The 16,688-nt window shown below is 51.9% G+C and overlaps 1 protein-coding gene across 1 annotated transcript in view; it reads right to left on the reverse strand.

Moving 5' to 3' along the window:
• Positions 1-1,119: 1,119 nt before the first annotated feature.
• The window catches only part of PTGES (prostaglandin E synthase), a 40,263-nt gene continuing 24,694 nt past the window's right edge, over positions 1,120-16,688 (reverse strand). The window contains exons 3-4 of the mRNA XM_003940011.3: positions 11,573-11,655; positions 1,120-1,676 (exon numbers count right to left, since the gene is read on the reverse strand). Coding sequence (XP_003940060.1) covers positions 1,427-1,676; positions 11,573-11,655 — 333 coding nt within the window. The 3' untranslated portion in view covers positions 1,120-1,426. The remainder of the gene's footprint in view (positions 1,677-11,572; positions 11,656-16,688) is intronic.

Below are 16,688 nucleotides of genomic sequence, written 5' to 3' on the forward strand. Positions count from 1 at the left end.
CAACACATGTCACCCCCCCACCCCCAACTCCCCTCTGCAACACACACACACACACACACACCACACACAACACAACACGTCACCCCCCCACCCACCCCCCACTCCCCTCCGCAACACACACACACACACCACACACAACACATGTCACCCCCCCACCCACCCCCAACTCCCCTCTGCAACACACACACACACACACACACCACACACAACACAACACATGTCACCCCCCCCACCCCCCACTCCCCTCCGCAACACACACACACACACACACACACACACACACACACGGATTCCCCATTGAGGGGACATCTGCAGTTTCCAAACCTTGAAGATACTGAAGGGACCAGAAAATTCCTTTGAGTGGCTCATCACCCAAAGCTCCCTGTCCTCCACCCACAGCCCTTTGGAGAGACTCAAGCCTTGGGAGAAGGCTAAGCTTCCTGTGGCCCCTCCAACCCACCCCTGAACCAGAGAGAAGACTCCAGCCAGCAAAGACACCCAAAGCCAAGGCCAAGGGAAGCGTCAGAGAGGGCGGAGGAGCCAGCCCTGCCCTTGGCTCACTAAGCTTCCACCATGCAGGACCCCAAGACCCCAACTTGCTTCCACAGAGGACTGGCAGGGGCCTCCTGGCCCGGCCATCACAGGGACTCACATGGGAGCCTCTTAAAACTCCAGATGGCAGCCTGGCATGGTGGCTCACACCTGTAATCCCAACACTTTGGGAGGCCAAGGCTGGTGGATCACTTGAGGCCAGGAGCTTGAGACCAACTTGGCCAACATGGCGAAACCCCGTCTCTACTAAAAATGCAGAAATTAGCCGGGCATGGTGGCACCCGCCTGTAATCCCAGCTACTCAGGAGGCTGAGGTGGGAGGATCACTTGAACTCAGGAGGTGGAGGCTGCAGTGAACCGAGATTGTACCACTTCACTCCAGCCTGGACAACAGAGCAAGACTCTGTCTTGGGGGAAAAAAATCCAGATTGGCTGGGCCAGAATCTCTGGGGTGAGTCTGAAAAGTCTGCATTCTTAACCCAGGATTCAGATGATCGCTTGATTTGGGAATCTTAAATAGAGTCTCCCTTCTCGATTTTCACTCTTAGGGAGGGTGAGGGAGTGATGTTTTTGATACTCTGTTATTTTAGCCGAAGGATTTTCTATCAATCTTCACAATCTGTCCTGGAATGGTTTCCATCAGCACTTCATGCAAGAATCCAAGGGGCTAAGAAACACACACACAGACACACATACACACGCATATGCGCACTCACACACAGGCCCACTGGGCCCAGAGACCCCCCCGCATGCAGCAGGCTGCCAGGAAACCAGGACTCAGGGCCCACCACAATCTGGAAGGAACAAGTCCCCAGGTGCAGCCACAGCAGTTCTTGGCCTATGGTCTGGTGGCCAAGGAGGCATCTGCTGCTGGTCACAGGTGGCGGGCCGCTTCCCAGAGGATCTGCAGTGCCATGGAGGCGCAGGGGAGCTGGGCCAGGGTGTAGGTCACGGAGCGGATGGGTGCCCGCAGCTTTCCCAGGTAGGCCACAGTGTGCACCACGCGGCCCAGGAGGAAGACCAGGAAATGCATCCAGGCGACAAAAAGGTTAGGACCCAGAAAGGTGTAGACGAAGCCCAGGAAAAGGAAGGGGTAGATGGTCTCCATGTCGTTCTGGTGGGCCCTGGGGAGACAACAGGGGTGTGGTTAGCCAGGAGTTAGCTTTGGGGACATGGGCCCTTGTGAGAGTGTCATGGAAGCTGGGGTGCTCTGCCCTGGCAAGGCCTTGACCCACTGGGGGCCACTTCAAGCATCCCAGACTCTCAAATCCATTCATGACCAGGTCAAGGAGATGCCGACCCCAGAGTCCAGAAGAAGAGCAGCTCCAGGCTTAGGCTTGCAAGCAGCTGAGACAGAGGCCCCAGCATGGCCCGGGAGTCACAGAGGGCTGCTGGCCTCTGATGCCCTCACCACAGCTCTTACCCTGGCTTGCCAGGACCCCGCTCCTGCCGCAATCTCCCCTCCGTCTTCCTCTCTAGTCCTTGGACACCAGGCAGGAAAAGTGGGGCTCAGAGGTGCTGAGTGCTTTACAGAGCAGCGAGCGGAGGAGCTGGGACTTGAACCAAGTTCTGACTCGACTTTGTGCCCTTTATCTCCAGGGCAGGGCTTCTCTGAGGCAGGCCTGAGGTCACCCTCCTTTTTTTTTTTTTTTTTTTTGAGACAGAATTTCACTCTTGTTGCCCAGGCTGGAGTGCAAATGGCGTGATCTCAGCTCACCGCAACCTCCACCTCTCAGGTTCAAGCGATTCTCCTGCCTCAGCCTCCCGAATAGCTGAAATTTCAGGCATGCGCCACCACTCCTGGCTAATTTAGTATTCACCTCTCCATGTTGGTGAGGCTGGTCTCGAACTCTCGACCTCAGATGATCCGCCTGCCTCAACCTCCCAAAGTGCTGGGATTACAGGCGTGAGCCACGGTGCCCGGCCTCACCCTCCTTCTGAATGCAGGTTCCTGGGCCCCTCCCAAGTAGAAGCTAGAGCCCAAGAGCGGGCGTTTGACATGAATGCTGGGCTGTTTCCTGCCCCTAAATGTAAGTTCCACCCCTCCTTTTCAGGGACAGTCATCGCAAGATCCGCTTCCACTCACTGGAGCCACCCGCCGGCCAGCCCCTGGTGAAGCTCTTCATTTTCGACATGCTGTCCTGCCTCTTTTTTTTTGTTGAAAGTAATCAATCATGTGCGTATGTGTGGCGGGTGTGGGGAGTAGGGCTCTGTCTAACCCCACCATAAATAAATGACCCACAAGGAAAGCTGACCCACTTCTGCCGAGAGTTGCTTCACATTTTCTGTGACTCCCACTAATGGCTGGCTTCCTTTATGAAAGGTGGGGAGGTTGAGTCCCATAAACTAGAGACTGAATGAGCAACTAAAGCCATTGATTGCCACATGGGAAGCGCAAATAAACAGGAACTCGGTGCCCAGGGCATGGCCTCCCCCAGGGACAGGCCCCAAGCGTGAGGTGCAGGAACAGAAGCGTTCTCCGGGCCTTCCTGCTCCAGGCCTTCGCTGAAATGCATTTCACCAATAACACCGTGTCCTCCGGTCAGGCCCAGACTAGCAGCACCTGTGTGGGGACCCACTGCTCGGTCCTCCTCTTCCTTCCCACTGGCAAGACGGAGTCTTGGACCAGGGCAAAACCGTGTGTGGGCCTGACCGGAAGAAAGCGGGCAGGGCACGGAGTGGGCAGAGAGGGGGCCCGGAGTGCTTGTTTACCCAGCACTGTAGGGGGCTCTGCAGTGTGCCTGGGGCGGGGATGGGCAGGGAAGGAGACGTCTGTGCGCGAGCCTGAATGATGAGAAGCTGGCCCTGCAGGGGAAACACTTTCCAGGGAGGAAGACTGGTGTGTGCAAAGGTCCTGAGGTTGGAGCAAGCACAGCGTGTTCAATGTGCAAGCAGGTGAGCCCGTGGCTGCAGGGCGGTGCACAGAGGGAGCGAGGCAGAATGAGAGTGGAGGAGGATGTCAATCCGAGTGTACAAAACTCCCGTAAACCCAGCAGGGCCTCGATCTTTCTCAGGCCAAACTCAGGACACAGCACCCGGCATGAGGGTCCCCATAGCCTAAGACTGACACGAACCTTTCTTCTCCTTTTCTGTCAGATCCTGACCTTGCAACCCAGAAACAAGAAAAGCAAGTCTGGCAGGGCAGGTCACCCAGGGGCAGGGAACACCGTGGCCTGCCTACGTCAGAGAGAGGCTGGCTCTGGGTAGATCCTGGGGTACTGCCCTCAGGGAAGGAAAGAGAGGGAGGAGCTTGGCGCGGTGGCTCACACCTGTAATCCCAGCACTTTGAGAGGCCAAGGTAGGTGGATCACCTGAGATCAGGGGTTCGAGACCAGCCTGACCAACATAGAGAAACCCTGTCTCTACTAAAAATACAAAATTAGCTGGGTGTGGGGGTGCATGCCTGTAGTCCCAGCTACTCAGGAGGCTGAGGCAGGAGAATCGCTTGAACCTGAGAGGTGGAGGTTGTGGTGAGTCGAGATCACACCATTGCACTCCAGCCTGGGCAACAAGAGTGAAACGCCCTCTGGGCCAGGTGCAGGGTGTAGTGGCTCATGCTCCAGCACTTTAGGAGGCCATGGCAGGCGGATCATAAGGTCAAGAGTTCGAGGCCAGCCTGGCCAACGTGATGAAATCCCATCTCTACTAAAAAAAAAAAAAATTGGCAGGAAGTGGTGGCATGCACCTGTAATCCCAGCTACTTGGGAGGCTGAGGCAGGAGAATCACTTGAACACAGCAGGTGGAGGTTGCAGTAAGCCAAGATCGTGCTACTGCACTCCAGCCTGGGTGACAAAGTGAGACTTTGTTTCAAATTAAAAAAAAACAAAAGAAAAGAAAAGAAAAAGAAACTCCCTCTCCAAAAAACAAAAAGAAAGGAGAGGGAGAAACCAAAGGCTGGGACCACCTCCCAGTCAAGTGAGCCCCTTATCAGGACTCAGGAGGAAAAACGCCTAGTGTTCCTCCAAAATCACTCTATCCTTGGCCAGGCATGGTGGCTCACGCCTGTAATCCCAGCACTTTAGGAGGCCAAGGCGGATAGATCACTTGAGGCCAGGAGTTTGAGGCCAAGCTAGGCAACATGGGTAAACCCCGTCTCTACTTAAAAGTACAGGAAAAAAAATTAGCCGGACGTGGTGGTGTGTGCTTATAATCCCAGCTACTCGGGAGGCTGAGGCAGGGAATCGTTTGAACCTGGGAGGTGGAGGTTGCAGTGAGCCAAGACCATGCCACTGCACTCCAGCCTGAGCAACAGAGTGAGTCTCTGTCTAAAAAAAAAAAATCACTCCATCCTCTGGAACTGAAGCTGTGGGTGCCCAAATCCCCCTGCACGCTGATTAGAGGGACGCCTTTGGAAAACCCGTTTTCGATTATGTCCCAAAATGAGGTCTGCCTGTCACAGTGATTCATAAGAGAGTGCCACCTGGATGAGGAATTTTGTAATGTTTACTTGAAAGTTTCAGGAAAAGCACGGCTAGCGTGTGCAACCCATTCCCCCGGCTATGCCTTAAAGTATGTGTTGATATTTTAAGAGTACGTCAATGTTTAGGAAGCGGTTAAGAGAATCACAGGACAGGCAGTTCACAGACACAGCCAAACCCTGAAGAGTGGGTGAAGGGCAAAGCTGGGGAACAAGCAGTGGGGAAGTTCGTGGCAGACGTGGGTCCCGCTCTGCGGGGCGTGTCTCCTGCCAGCTGGGGAGGAGCAGGCCTTGCAGAAACCGTGTAGTGGGGACTGAGCCCCCCCCCTTCTATTTCCAGCCACTGGGCAGCGATCCAGAGAGAGGTCACCAGCGTGGTAGGAGAGGTGGTCAGGAGCTCTGACTCTGAGCCCCTGAGGCTGGCCCAGCCCTCCCTCCCTCGTCTGGTCTGTCCCAAACCACAGTGGGGCCCCTCCGAGGCCGCAGGGGTGCTGGGGCCAGGGAGCAATGGAGACATCGGGCATGATGGAAGGAAGCTCGCCACCCTCCTCCCACCTCCAGGCTCCAAACCGAGAGACATGGAGGCAGGCACGTACCACAGACATGCTTGGGTGAAATGCATCATTCAAATAATAACCACTTTTTTTAAGGTGAAAGCCACCCAAAGCAGATTCCTACTAGACCGGACTTGTAGCGTCTGCTGCAGCATCAGGCCTGCCTCACCCTCCAGACTCTTCCACACCAGCTGCATTTTACTGCATCGGTGACAGCGGTGAGGACAGTGACCCCCAGACGTCCAGGACGGGGACAGCTGCTGGCTGCTCTGCACGGTCTCCTCTACTCTCCCCCGCGCCCTGCCGGCACCCACGGTAGCAATTTCCTTGAATTGTCTCAGGGTTGACACAATGCAGTACTTGCTTCATTTCAAAGGCAGGTATACAAAACAGTGACATCGCCTTCTCGGAGAGGGCAGCCTCAGGAGCAGGGCCAAGAGTGCCAGGGTTCTCAGAGTGCCAAGTGAGTGGATCTCTGGAAAGCACTTACAATACTCCTGGACACTGGATAGGGAAATCGTTTTTGCTTGTTTTTTTGGAGACAGAATCTCTGTCACCCAGGCTAGGGTACAATGGTATGATCTTGGCTCACTGCAACCTCCACCTCCTGGGTTCAAGAGATGGAATTTCGGGCCAGGCGCGGTGGCTCAAGCCTGTAATCCCAGCACTTTGGGAGGCTGAGGCGGGTGGATCATGAGGTCAAGAGATCGAGACCATCCTGGTCAACATGGGGAAACCCCGTCTCTACTAAAAATACAAAAAATTAGCTGGGCATGGTGGTGCGTGCCTGTAACCCCAGCTACTCAGGAGGCTGAGGCAGGAGAATTGCCTGAACCCAGGAGGCGGAGGCTGCGGTGAGCCGAGATTGCGCCATTACACTCCAGCCTGGATAACAAGAGCGAAACTCCGTCTCAAAAAAAAAAAAAGAGAGATGGAGTTTCACTTTTGTTGCCCAGGCTGGAGTGCAATGTGCTGTCTTGGCTCACTGCAACCTCCGCCTCCCAGGTTCAAGTGATTCCCCTGCCTCAGCCTCCCAAGGAGCTGGGATTACAGGCAAGTGCCATCACATCCGGCTAATTTTCGTATTTTTTAGTAGAGATGAGTTTTTGCCATGTTGGCCAGGCTGGTCTCAAACTCCTGACCTCAAGTGATCTGCCCACCTCAGCCTCCCAAAGTGCAGGGATTACAGGCATGAGCCACTATGCTCGGCTGAGTAGGGAGATTTTAGTGGAGCCACCATCTCCTCCATCGCCATCATGAGCCCTGTCCTGGACACCGTCGCTAAAGCTCTCTTTACCTTCTTGGCTCTGCCAGACTTCCTGACTGCCCTCAGATGCCCAGGCCAAATGAATAAAAAGGGCTTTATGGGCTGCGTGTAGTGGTGCACACCTGTCATCCCAGGCTGAGATGGGAGGATCACTTGAGCCCTGGAGTTTGGAGTCAGCCTGAGCAACAGAACAAAAATCTCATCTCTACAGTAAGAAAAATTTAAAAATTAGCCAGTCATGGTGGCATGTGCCTGTGGTCCTGGCTACTCAGGAGGCTGAAGTGAGAAGATCGTTTGAGCCCAGGTCACAGCATCATTGAGCCAGGATTCCACCACTGTACTCCAGCCTGGGCGACAGAGAAAGATCCTGTCTCAAAAATAAATAAATAAATAAATTAATTAATTAAAAAAGGCCGGGTGCAGTGGCTCATGCCTGTAATCCCAACACTTTGGCAGGCTGAGGCAGGCGGATCACCTGAGGTCAGGAGTTCGAGACCAGCCTGACCAACGTGGTGAAACCCCGTCTCTACTAAAAATATAAAAATGAGCCAGGTGTGGTGGCGGGCACCTGTAATCCCAGCTCCTCAGGAGGCTGAGGCTAGAGAACTGCTTGAACCCAGGAGGTGGAGGTTGCAGTGAGCCAAGATGGCACCATTGCACTCCAGCCTGGGCAACAAGAGCAAAACTCCATCTCAAAAAAAAAAAAAAACACTTTTTTTTAAGCACTTCATGGTGGGAAGTGAGTGTTAGGTTGGAACCCTCCAGTTCTGCTGTGGTGCTCATTAGCCCATGGCCTCGGGCAAGTCTCTCTCGCTCTCTGGGCCTGCAGTTCACTATGTACAAATGAATATGCTGGATGACATCTAAGGGACTTCTAGGGCTGACATTTTGGAACCTAAATTCCTGACAAACCAGTTCCCTCAGTTGAAGTCTATCCATTCCAAACAGAGATACTCCGGCTTAGGTCACGTGTCTGCCTCCCTTCTTTGGGACCGCAAGATAACCCCCTCCATGTCGTTCCATACACACAACCTCAGGTTTTGGCCAAAACGCACGTTGCCAGGAACTCTGGAGAGGTATCCTGAAAAGGCGGCTGGTCCCTGGCTTCTCCCAGAGCTGGGCTCACTCTTGGACTCTAGCATGTGCTAACCTGCAAGGCAGATTTATGCCCAAGAACCAAGTCTCGAGTGCTTTCCTATTTGACAGAAGGTGACTCGAATCACACCATAAACCCTGGTCTAATATTTAACCCACTTTTGCTTCCAGGTGGTCTCTCCTTCGGGTTCCAGCCTGTTCTCCCGTAGCAGACACAGGATATAGAATTCTCTTAGTTCTGCACTCTCGAGTTTCTGTGATGTTCTGTGGAATCAGGTGGCAGATGAGGGGCCCAGGGGACCCAGGCACTCCCTAGATCTGGCACGGGCCCAGTGTACGGCCAGCCTCCAATAAATCCTCACCAAATGGCTATGAAGTATTATTAGACAAAAGGCACTCACAAAGTGCTGAGTTGAATTTCAACCATTTAAGCCCCAGTACGACCGATGATGGGTTATTTTGGGCTGGGCGCAATGGTTCACACCTGTAATCCCAGCATTTTGGAAGGTCGAGGCAGGTGGATCACCTGAGGTCAGGAGTTCAAGACCAGTCTGGCCAAGATGGTAAAACCCCGTCTCTACTAAAAATACAAAATTTAGCTGAGTGTGGTGGCAGGCGCCTGTAATCCCAGCTGCTCGGGAGGCTGAGGCAGGAGAATCGCTCACACCCGGGAGGAGGAAGTTGCAGTGAGCCGAGATCGTGCCATTGCACTCCAGCCTGGGCAACAAAAGCAAAACTCTGTCCCAAAAAAGAAAAAGGATGATTGGTTGGTTGGAAATATCTTGGCACGTCCCGGGTCTATTGTCTCTCCCAGCCAGTAAAAATAAACCAAGTGTCTGTGAGGCCACTTGACCGCTCCTATGCCACATGAAAGCTTGGCTACTGGAGGAGCCAAAACACATCCTGGTGGTGGCTGCTGTGAGCTGGCCCTGGGTGACCCACCGTCCTGGCTGCTTGCTGCCTGGACAGCTCATCCCGTCCTTCTCCACTGTCCAGGAGGGATGAGACAAGCCAACAAGAGTCACCAATGGGAGTCACGTATGGAGAGGACTTTTGTTCATGCAAGTACAGCTAGTGTTTAACAGAGTGTCTTGAACATAGTAGGTGCTCATTAAAGGACAAACAGATCTCATATGAATGATTTGAAAGGGTGAAATAGCAAGGAATTTCACTTCCTACATGACACATGTCTGTAATTTTTTTAAAAACCACAAGTATGCATATTATTGTCAATGGCCAAGAAAAACATAAGAAAAAAACCCACAGACTTTCTTTCAAGTGAAAGACATTTATATTATTTAAATGACAGTGCCCCACCCATTTCCGCCTGTGACGCTGGGGAATGTGTTGAGACCTGTGCAACCATTTGTCTCCAGCCTCAGCCCATCCAGCTCCCCATCCTCCCCACTTCCCCTTCAAGCTCCTCTGATGACCCCCAACCTCACTCTCCAGTTCACTGGTGAAAAACGGCAGAGCAGAAACTGCCGAAAAATTTTAATATTGAGTGTGATTATGTGAAATTAACATTTAGTCTCTGATGGGATTTTTTTTTTTTACAAAGCCAGTTTTTTTAAGAATTTTTTTTTTTTTTTTTTGAGATGGAGTCTCACTGTATTCCCCAGCCTGGAGTACAGTAGTGTGATCTTGGCTGACTGCAACCTCTGCCTCCCGGGTTCAAGCGATTCTCCTGCCACAGCCTCCCAAGTAGCTGGGACTACATTCATGTGCCACATGCCTGGCTAAATTCTGTATTTTTAGTAGAGACAGGGTTTTGCCATGTTGGTCAGGCTGGTCTCGAACTCCTGACCTCAGTGATCTGCCCACCTCGGCCTCCCAACGTCTGGGATTACAGGCAGGAGCCACCGCATCTGGCCAAGAACCATTTTTTGACTAACATATACCAACATGGAAAGTGTTTGTGAAATGTTAAAAGAAAATCAGAACTCCAAATTGGGTGTACCTAATGCATGCCTAATTTATGAAAAATATTTAGATTCAGAAAACAAAGAGGAGAGAGATGCAAGTGTGAACTGTGACTAGAACTGTGAGCGGTGGCTCACGCCTGTAATCCCAGCACTTTGGGAGGCCGAGGCGGGTGGATCACGAGGTCAAGAGATCGAGACCATCCTGACCAACATGGTGAAACCCCGTCTCAAAAAATAAATAGGCCGGGCACGGTGGCTCACGCCTGTAATCCAGGCACTTTGGAGGCCAAGGCGGGCGGATCACCTGAGGTCGGGAGTTCAAGACCAGCCTGACCAACATGGTGCAACTCTGTCTTTAAAAAAAAAAAATTTTTTTAATAAAAATAAAAATAAATTATTTTCCTGTAGGCAAGCATAAGGAAAAAAAATTAATTAATTAAATATATATGTATGTGTGTGTGTGTGTGCATATATATATACATTTTATTATTTTGTTGCACCCTGTGGTTTTGCTCACACACAACCACAAAGACAAATGAAAGAGGTGTTAGCCAGGCGCGGTGGCTCAAGCCTGTAATCCCAGCACTTTGGGAGGCTTAGGCGGGTGGATCACGAGGTCGAAAGATCGAGACCATCCTGGTCAACATGTTGAAACCTCGTCTCTACTAAAAATACAAAAAACTAGCTGGGTGTGGTGGCGCGTGCCTGTAATCCCAGCTACTCAGGAGGCTGAGGCAGGAGAATTGCCTGAACCCAGGAGGCGGAGGTTGCGGTGAGCCGAGATCGTGCCATTGCACTCCAGCCTGGGTAAGAAGATCGAAACTCCGTCTCAAAAAAAAAAAAAAAAAAAAAAGAAAAGAAAAAGGTGTTGACACCGGGTATGGTGTCTCAAGCCTGTAATCCCAGCCCTCTGCAAGGCCGAGGCAGACAGATCACCTGAGGTCAGGAGTTTGAGACCAGCCTGGCCAACATGGTGTAACCCATCTTTACTAAAAATACAAACATTAGGCAGGTGTGGTGGCTCGTGCCTGTAGTCCCAGCTACTTGGGAGGCTGAGGCAAGAGAATTGCTTGAACGCGGTGAGCCATTGCACTCCAGCCTGGGCGACAGAGCAAGACTCTGTCACAAAAATAAAAAAGGAAAAAAAAAAAAAAGAGATGTCAAGGTCTTCTGTTCATAACACAGAAAGACCCCAAATGCCCATCGGAGGGGAATTGGTTAAAGAAGTTACAGGCCATACATTCAGCAGAGTGCAACATAAATGCCAGAGCACCAATACAGTGAATGCAGCTCCTCTGTGGGCCGACATAGAACAATCTCTGTTGTCATATTAATAATAATTTTGTAAATAGCACAGTACAGACCAGTGGATAAAGGGTGAGTCTATGGGGTAGGGCAGGAAAAGCGCAGCACACGTGTTTGTAAATGCAGAAAGTCTCTGTGGGAAAATGCATGGCCCCTGGCCGGAGGGTTTGCCCCTGGACAGTAGAACTGGCTAGTGCCTTGAGGTCAGAGGTAGGAGGGAGCCTGAATTTTCACTGAAGATACCTTCTCACTTTGTAATTGTGAGTCATGACCACGTCTTACAAAGTTTATTAGAAATTAAATCACTGAATAAAGTAAAACAGTCAGAGCAGATCAGGAACACAGAAAACCTCAGCCCCTGGGAATCCTCCAACCCCCTGGCCCTGTGTGCAGAAGAAAGTCTGGAAGGGCAGGCCATGCTGGGGTGTGGCCAGGCGGGGGGCCCGAAGTACTTGCCTGCGACAGCGCTCTACGTCGGGGTCGCTCCGGCAATACTGGAGGCCTCCATGTCTCAGGGCATCCTCGGGGTTGGCAAAGGCCTGAAATACACCAATTGAGCGTCACTCCTCATGAGACGAGTGGCCCAGTCACCTGGGGCTGTGTTTTGTCCGTGGCCAGCGTTCACAGTGGCAGGACAGAGGTGCGGTTACACGCACGCCCTTCCAACTGTCATCCACGACTCCTACCCTGAGCCAGGGGCCTGGAGCTCACTGTGAAAAGGCCCCCCTGTCCCTGCTTTTATGAAGCTCACAGTCTGATGGGGGAGTTGCCTACGAACCAGGGAAGGCCAGGGGGGTCTCACCTGGTAAGGAGAAGACGGGGCTGGCCTTGAGAATGTTTACGTGGGACCTGACCCAGTCCGAGGGTCTGAGAAGGCTTCTCTGAGGCAGCGACATGAAAGCTGAGGCTTAGGGCTGGGCAAGGTGGCTCACACCAGTAATCCCAGCACTTTGGGAGGCCAAGGCAGGAGAATCGCTTGAGCCCAGGAGTTCGAGACCAGCCTGAGCAGCATAGCAAGACTCTCACCTCTAAAGCCAGGTGCGGTGGCTCATGCCTGTACTTCCAGCACTTTGGGAAGCCAAGGTAGGAGGATCTCTTGAGCCCAGGAGTTTGAGACCAACCTGGGCAACATAGTAAGACCCCATCTCTAAAACAAGCCAGGTATGGTGGCTCATGCCTGTAATCCCAGCACTTTTGGAGGCCAAGGCAGGTGGATCACTTGAGCTCAGGAGTTCAAGCCAGCCTGGGCAACATGATGAAACCCTATCTCTACAAAAAATTAGCTGTGTGTGGTAGTGCACACCTGTGGTCCCAGCTACTTGGGTGGAGGCTGAGGCAGGAGGATCGCTTGAGCCTGGGAGGTTGAGGCCACAGTGAGTCATGATCTCAAGGCTGCACTCCAGGCTGGGCCAACAGAGCCAGACTCTGTCCCAAAAAAAAAAACAAAACAAACAATCTGAGGCTTGAAAGATGTATTGACATTAACCAGATGAAGGAAAGGCTGAAGCAACAACATTCAAGGCAGAAGGGACGGCATGTGCAAAGGCCCTGGGGCCGGAAGAAGAAGGGCATATGTGAAGGAGAGAAAACAGGCATGCTGGAGCACAGAGGGCAAGGGACAGGGGCCCCAGATGAAGGTACAGGGATCATCGGAGGTCCTGGAGGCACCTTAGGAATTTGGATTTCGCACTAAAAGCCATGAGACAGTTTTGAGAGCCCTGGGCTGAAAACCCGGCTCCACGCTGATCAACCACAGGATCCTGAGCTCTGTAAACTCAGGATAAATCACAGCTTATGTGCCATGTGACAAGGGAGAGGAGAGGGAGCCTGGAGAAGCCAGCAGGAGTGAGGAAGGAGACCCTTAATCACCCTTAAGCATTTAAGACCACCTCCCCCCTGACTTCCACATTGCATTTCAATAGGGGAAGTAAAGGCTGGCAGACCAGGTGCCACCTTTCATCACCCTCTTATAGATCACAGGCATGGTGTGGAGGAATCTTTCTGGAAGGCATTGTTTTAACGTAAACACATCAAACCCCCACCTAAATCACTGTACCTTACCCTACTCCAGGGCCCAAGACCCTTTTACATGTAAATTCTGGAGTTGTAAGCCTAAAACCCTTTCACATGTAAATCCTAGAGCTGTAAACTCAAGACCCTTTCCCGTGTAATATCTAGAGTTGTGAGCCCTTATAAAGGCAGAGATTTCCTTTGTTAGATGAGCTTGGCTGTTAGGCAGCTATGCCACCTTGCTCCCAGACAAATAAATCACCCCTTTCTTCCCAGTTTGGTGTTCAAGAGGTCCGTTTCCCAAGGCTGCTCCTGCTTCAGGATGAGGCCCAGCACAAGGAGGTGCTCAGTGAATTGTCACTTTCACTGGAAAGCAAAGACTTAAGGTCACACTGAGATCATCGGAGGTCCATGGCTCCTGTTTCAATGTTCCCTGCTGGCGTCCAGGCAAAGCCAGACCCCACCAACCCCACAGTAGGGCCTGAATTTCAGTAGCAGCTTTTCTAAATTGTTCAGCTGATGGCAAACGCTGTGCTTCTGACTCATGACTGTCCCCCAAGGGCTGGTTTATACTCCCTGGTGGGCCTGCCCTGCCCACCCCGGAGGAGAACGCAGCTCAGATTTGTGAGATTGGGACCTTCACACCCAAAATTCCTCTCTGATGGCCCTTAAATCAGTGAATCACCAACACCCATGGCCTCCTCCGTGGATCTGTGATACCTTTCAAAGGGCCTCAACACAACCCGGCACAGTGGCTCACGCCTGTACTCCCAGCCCTTTGGGAGGCTGAGGCAGGTGGATCACTTGAGGTCAGGAGTTCAAGACCATGGAGAAACCCCGTCTCTAATAAAAATACAAAATTAGGCTGGGCACAGTGGCTCACGCCTGTAATCCAAGCACTTTGGAGGCCAAGGCGGGCGGATCACCTGAGGTTGGGAGTTCAAGACCAGCCTGACCAACATGGTGAAACCCCATCTTTAAAAAAAGAAAAAAGAAAAAAAAAATACAAAATTAGCCAGGTATGGTGTCACATGCCTATAATCCCAGCTACTTAGGAGGCTGAGGCAAGAGAATCACTTGAACCCGGGAGGTGGAGGTTTGGGTGGGCCGAGATCGCGCCACTGTACTCCAGCCTGGGCAACAAGAGCAAGACTCCATCTCAAAAAAGGGGCTTTTGTCTGCAGTGTGTAGGATCCACTCTTTCCCCTGTTGGAAGTCTGGCTCCTGGCCTGCATTTCTGCCTTTACCAGAACATGGAATAGGGCCATCCTAAGGCCCAGTTAAAACAAAGTCCTTATTTCAAAAAGAAGACACAAGCCAGGGTTGACTGCCTAACTCAAAGAGTAGGCTTCTGAGGACTTGCTCTGAGGAAAGAAACCCCTCACAGACTTTTGAGACAAAGAAGGAGAAAGTAAAAGTTGAGACATAGCAGGCATGAGGTCAGTGGCCTGGAGGTTAAAGATTAAGTGCCCCCCACCGTTAAAATCTCAGGCGATCCGAAAGGTGGAGGTGATATGGAAAAATGCCCTCTATTGTTCCCATTTGGTCTTGTCAAACCCCCACGGGTACTTCATCGATCAGGACCCCCTCACACGTACTTTCTAAAACTGTAAATCCAAGGCCCTTTCACATGTCATATCTAGAGTCGTGAGCCTGTTTAAAGGCAGAAGTTTTCTCTGATAGACGAGCTTGGCTGTTAGGCAACTATGCCACCTTGCTCCCGGCCAAATAAATCATCCCTTCCTTCCCAGTTCGGTGTTCCAGAGGTCTGTTTCTTGCGACCGCTCCTGCTTCAGCTCCACACTGAAATGACCATCACAAAATAACTGCCTTAGGAGTCTACTGCCCATGGGGTTGGTCCCTCTGCAGATAGAACTTGAATACCAGTCAACCAGGCCAGAGCCAGCTGCGGCGCAAACCAGGAGGCCTCCGGGTCACAGGCCGAGCTAGGGAGGAGGCAAGCCTTTGATCGTGCTCCCTTGAAAGTGACCTGAGGCTGCTGTACCCATGTTAATTTCAGTTACTTATAAGTCTTTTTTTTTTTTTTTTTTTTGAGAGGGAGTCTCCTTCTGTCGCCCAGGCTGGAGTGCACTGGCACAATCTTGGTTCACTGCAACCTCCACCTACAGGTTCAAGCAATTCTCTGTCTGTCTGGTCTGTCTCCCGAGTTACAGTCGCGCATTACCACGCCCGGCTAATTTTTTGTGTTTTTAGTAGAGATGGGGTTCCACCATCTTGGCCAGGCTGGTCTTGAACTCCTGACTTAGTGATCTAGCTGCCTCGGCTTCCCAAAGTACTGGAATTACAGGTGTGAGCTACCACACCCGGCCTGGAAGTCTTTTTTTTTTTTTTTTTTTTTTTTTTAGACAGAGTCTCGCTCTGTAGCCCAGGCTGCAGTACAGTGGTGCAATCTCCACTCGCTGCAATCTCCACCTCCTGGGTCCAGGTTCAAGCAAATTCTCTTGCCTCAGCCTCCCAGCTAGCTGGGATTACAGGAAGGCACCACCATGTCCAGCTAATTTTGGTATTTTTAGTAGAGACGAGGTTTCACCACATTGGCCAGGCTGGTCTTGAACTCCTGATCTCGTGATCCACCCACCTTGGCCTCCCAAAGTGCTGGGATTACAGGAGTGAGCCACTGTGCCCAGCACTTAAAAGTCTTAAGAAGAAACATTGGTGAGGCTTTGCATTCTCCTGGCACTCCTGTCATGACCCCATTTATAGATGAGGACCCTGAGCTCCCAGACTTGCCCAGGTCCCCAGGTGGGCGGAGAAGCCAGGGTGTGCAACTGTCACCTCCACCAAGTCCTTCCCGGATGACACTGAGTGCCCAGAGCAGAGAGGGGACCACGTTGTCATGAGGAACACCTCAGGGTCAGCCCAAGGAGCGGGGGTTTCCTTCCGTGGTGTCCCTACCAATCAGGCAGAAAGGCCCTGGGACAGGCTTGCTTCCTCCCCTCCCTGAATTCATGTTAAAGGGAAATCATCGGCCAGGCACGGCAATTCACGCCTATAATCCTAGCACTTTGGGAGGCCAAGGTGGGTGGATCACCTGAGGTCAGGAGTTCGAGACCAGCCTGGCCAACATGGCAAAACTCTCTCTACTAAAAATGCAAAAATTAGCCTGGTGTGGTGGCACACGCCTGTAATCCTAGCTACTCAGGAAGCTAAGGAAGGAGAATCGCTTGAACCCGGGAGGGGGAAGTTGCAGTGAGCCAAGATTGCGCCATTGCACTCCAGCCTATGCAACAGAATCGAGACTCCGTCTCAAAAAAAAAAAAAAAAAAAAAAAATGGAAATTGTGGCTGGGTGCAGTGGCTCACACCTGTAATGCCAGCCCTCTGAGAGGCCAAAATGGGAGGATCACTTGAGCCCAGGAATTCGAGACAGGCCTGCAACCTGGCAAAACCCCACCTCTACCAAAAATAAAAATAAAAAATTAGCCGGGCATGGTGACGCACACCTATAGTCCCAGTTACCTGGGAGGCTAAAGTGGGAAGATCACCTGAGCCCGAGAAGTTGAGGCTACAGTGAGCTATGATGGCACGACTGTACTCCAGCC

Source organism: Saimiri boliviensis, chromosome 2 (assembly GCF_048565385.1).
Source record: "Saimiri boliviensis isolate mSaiBol1 chromosome 2, mSaiBol1.pri, whole genome shotgun sequence".
NCBI lineage: Eukaryota > Metazoa > Chordata > Mammalia > Primates > Cebidae > Saimiri > Saimiri boliviensis.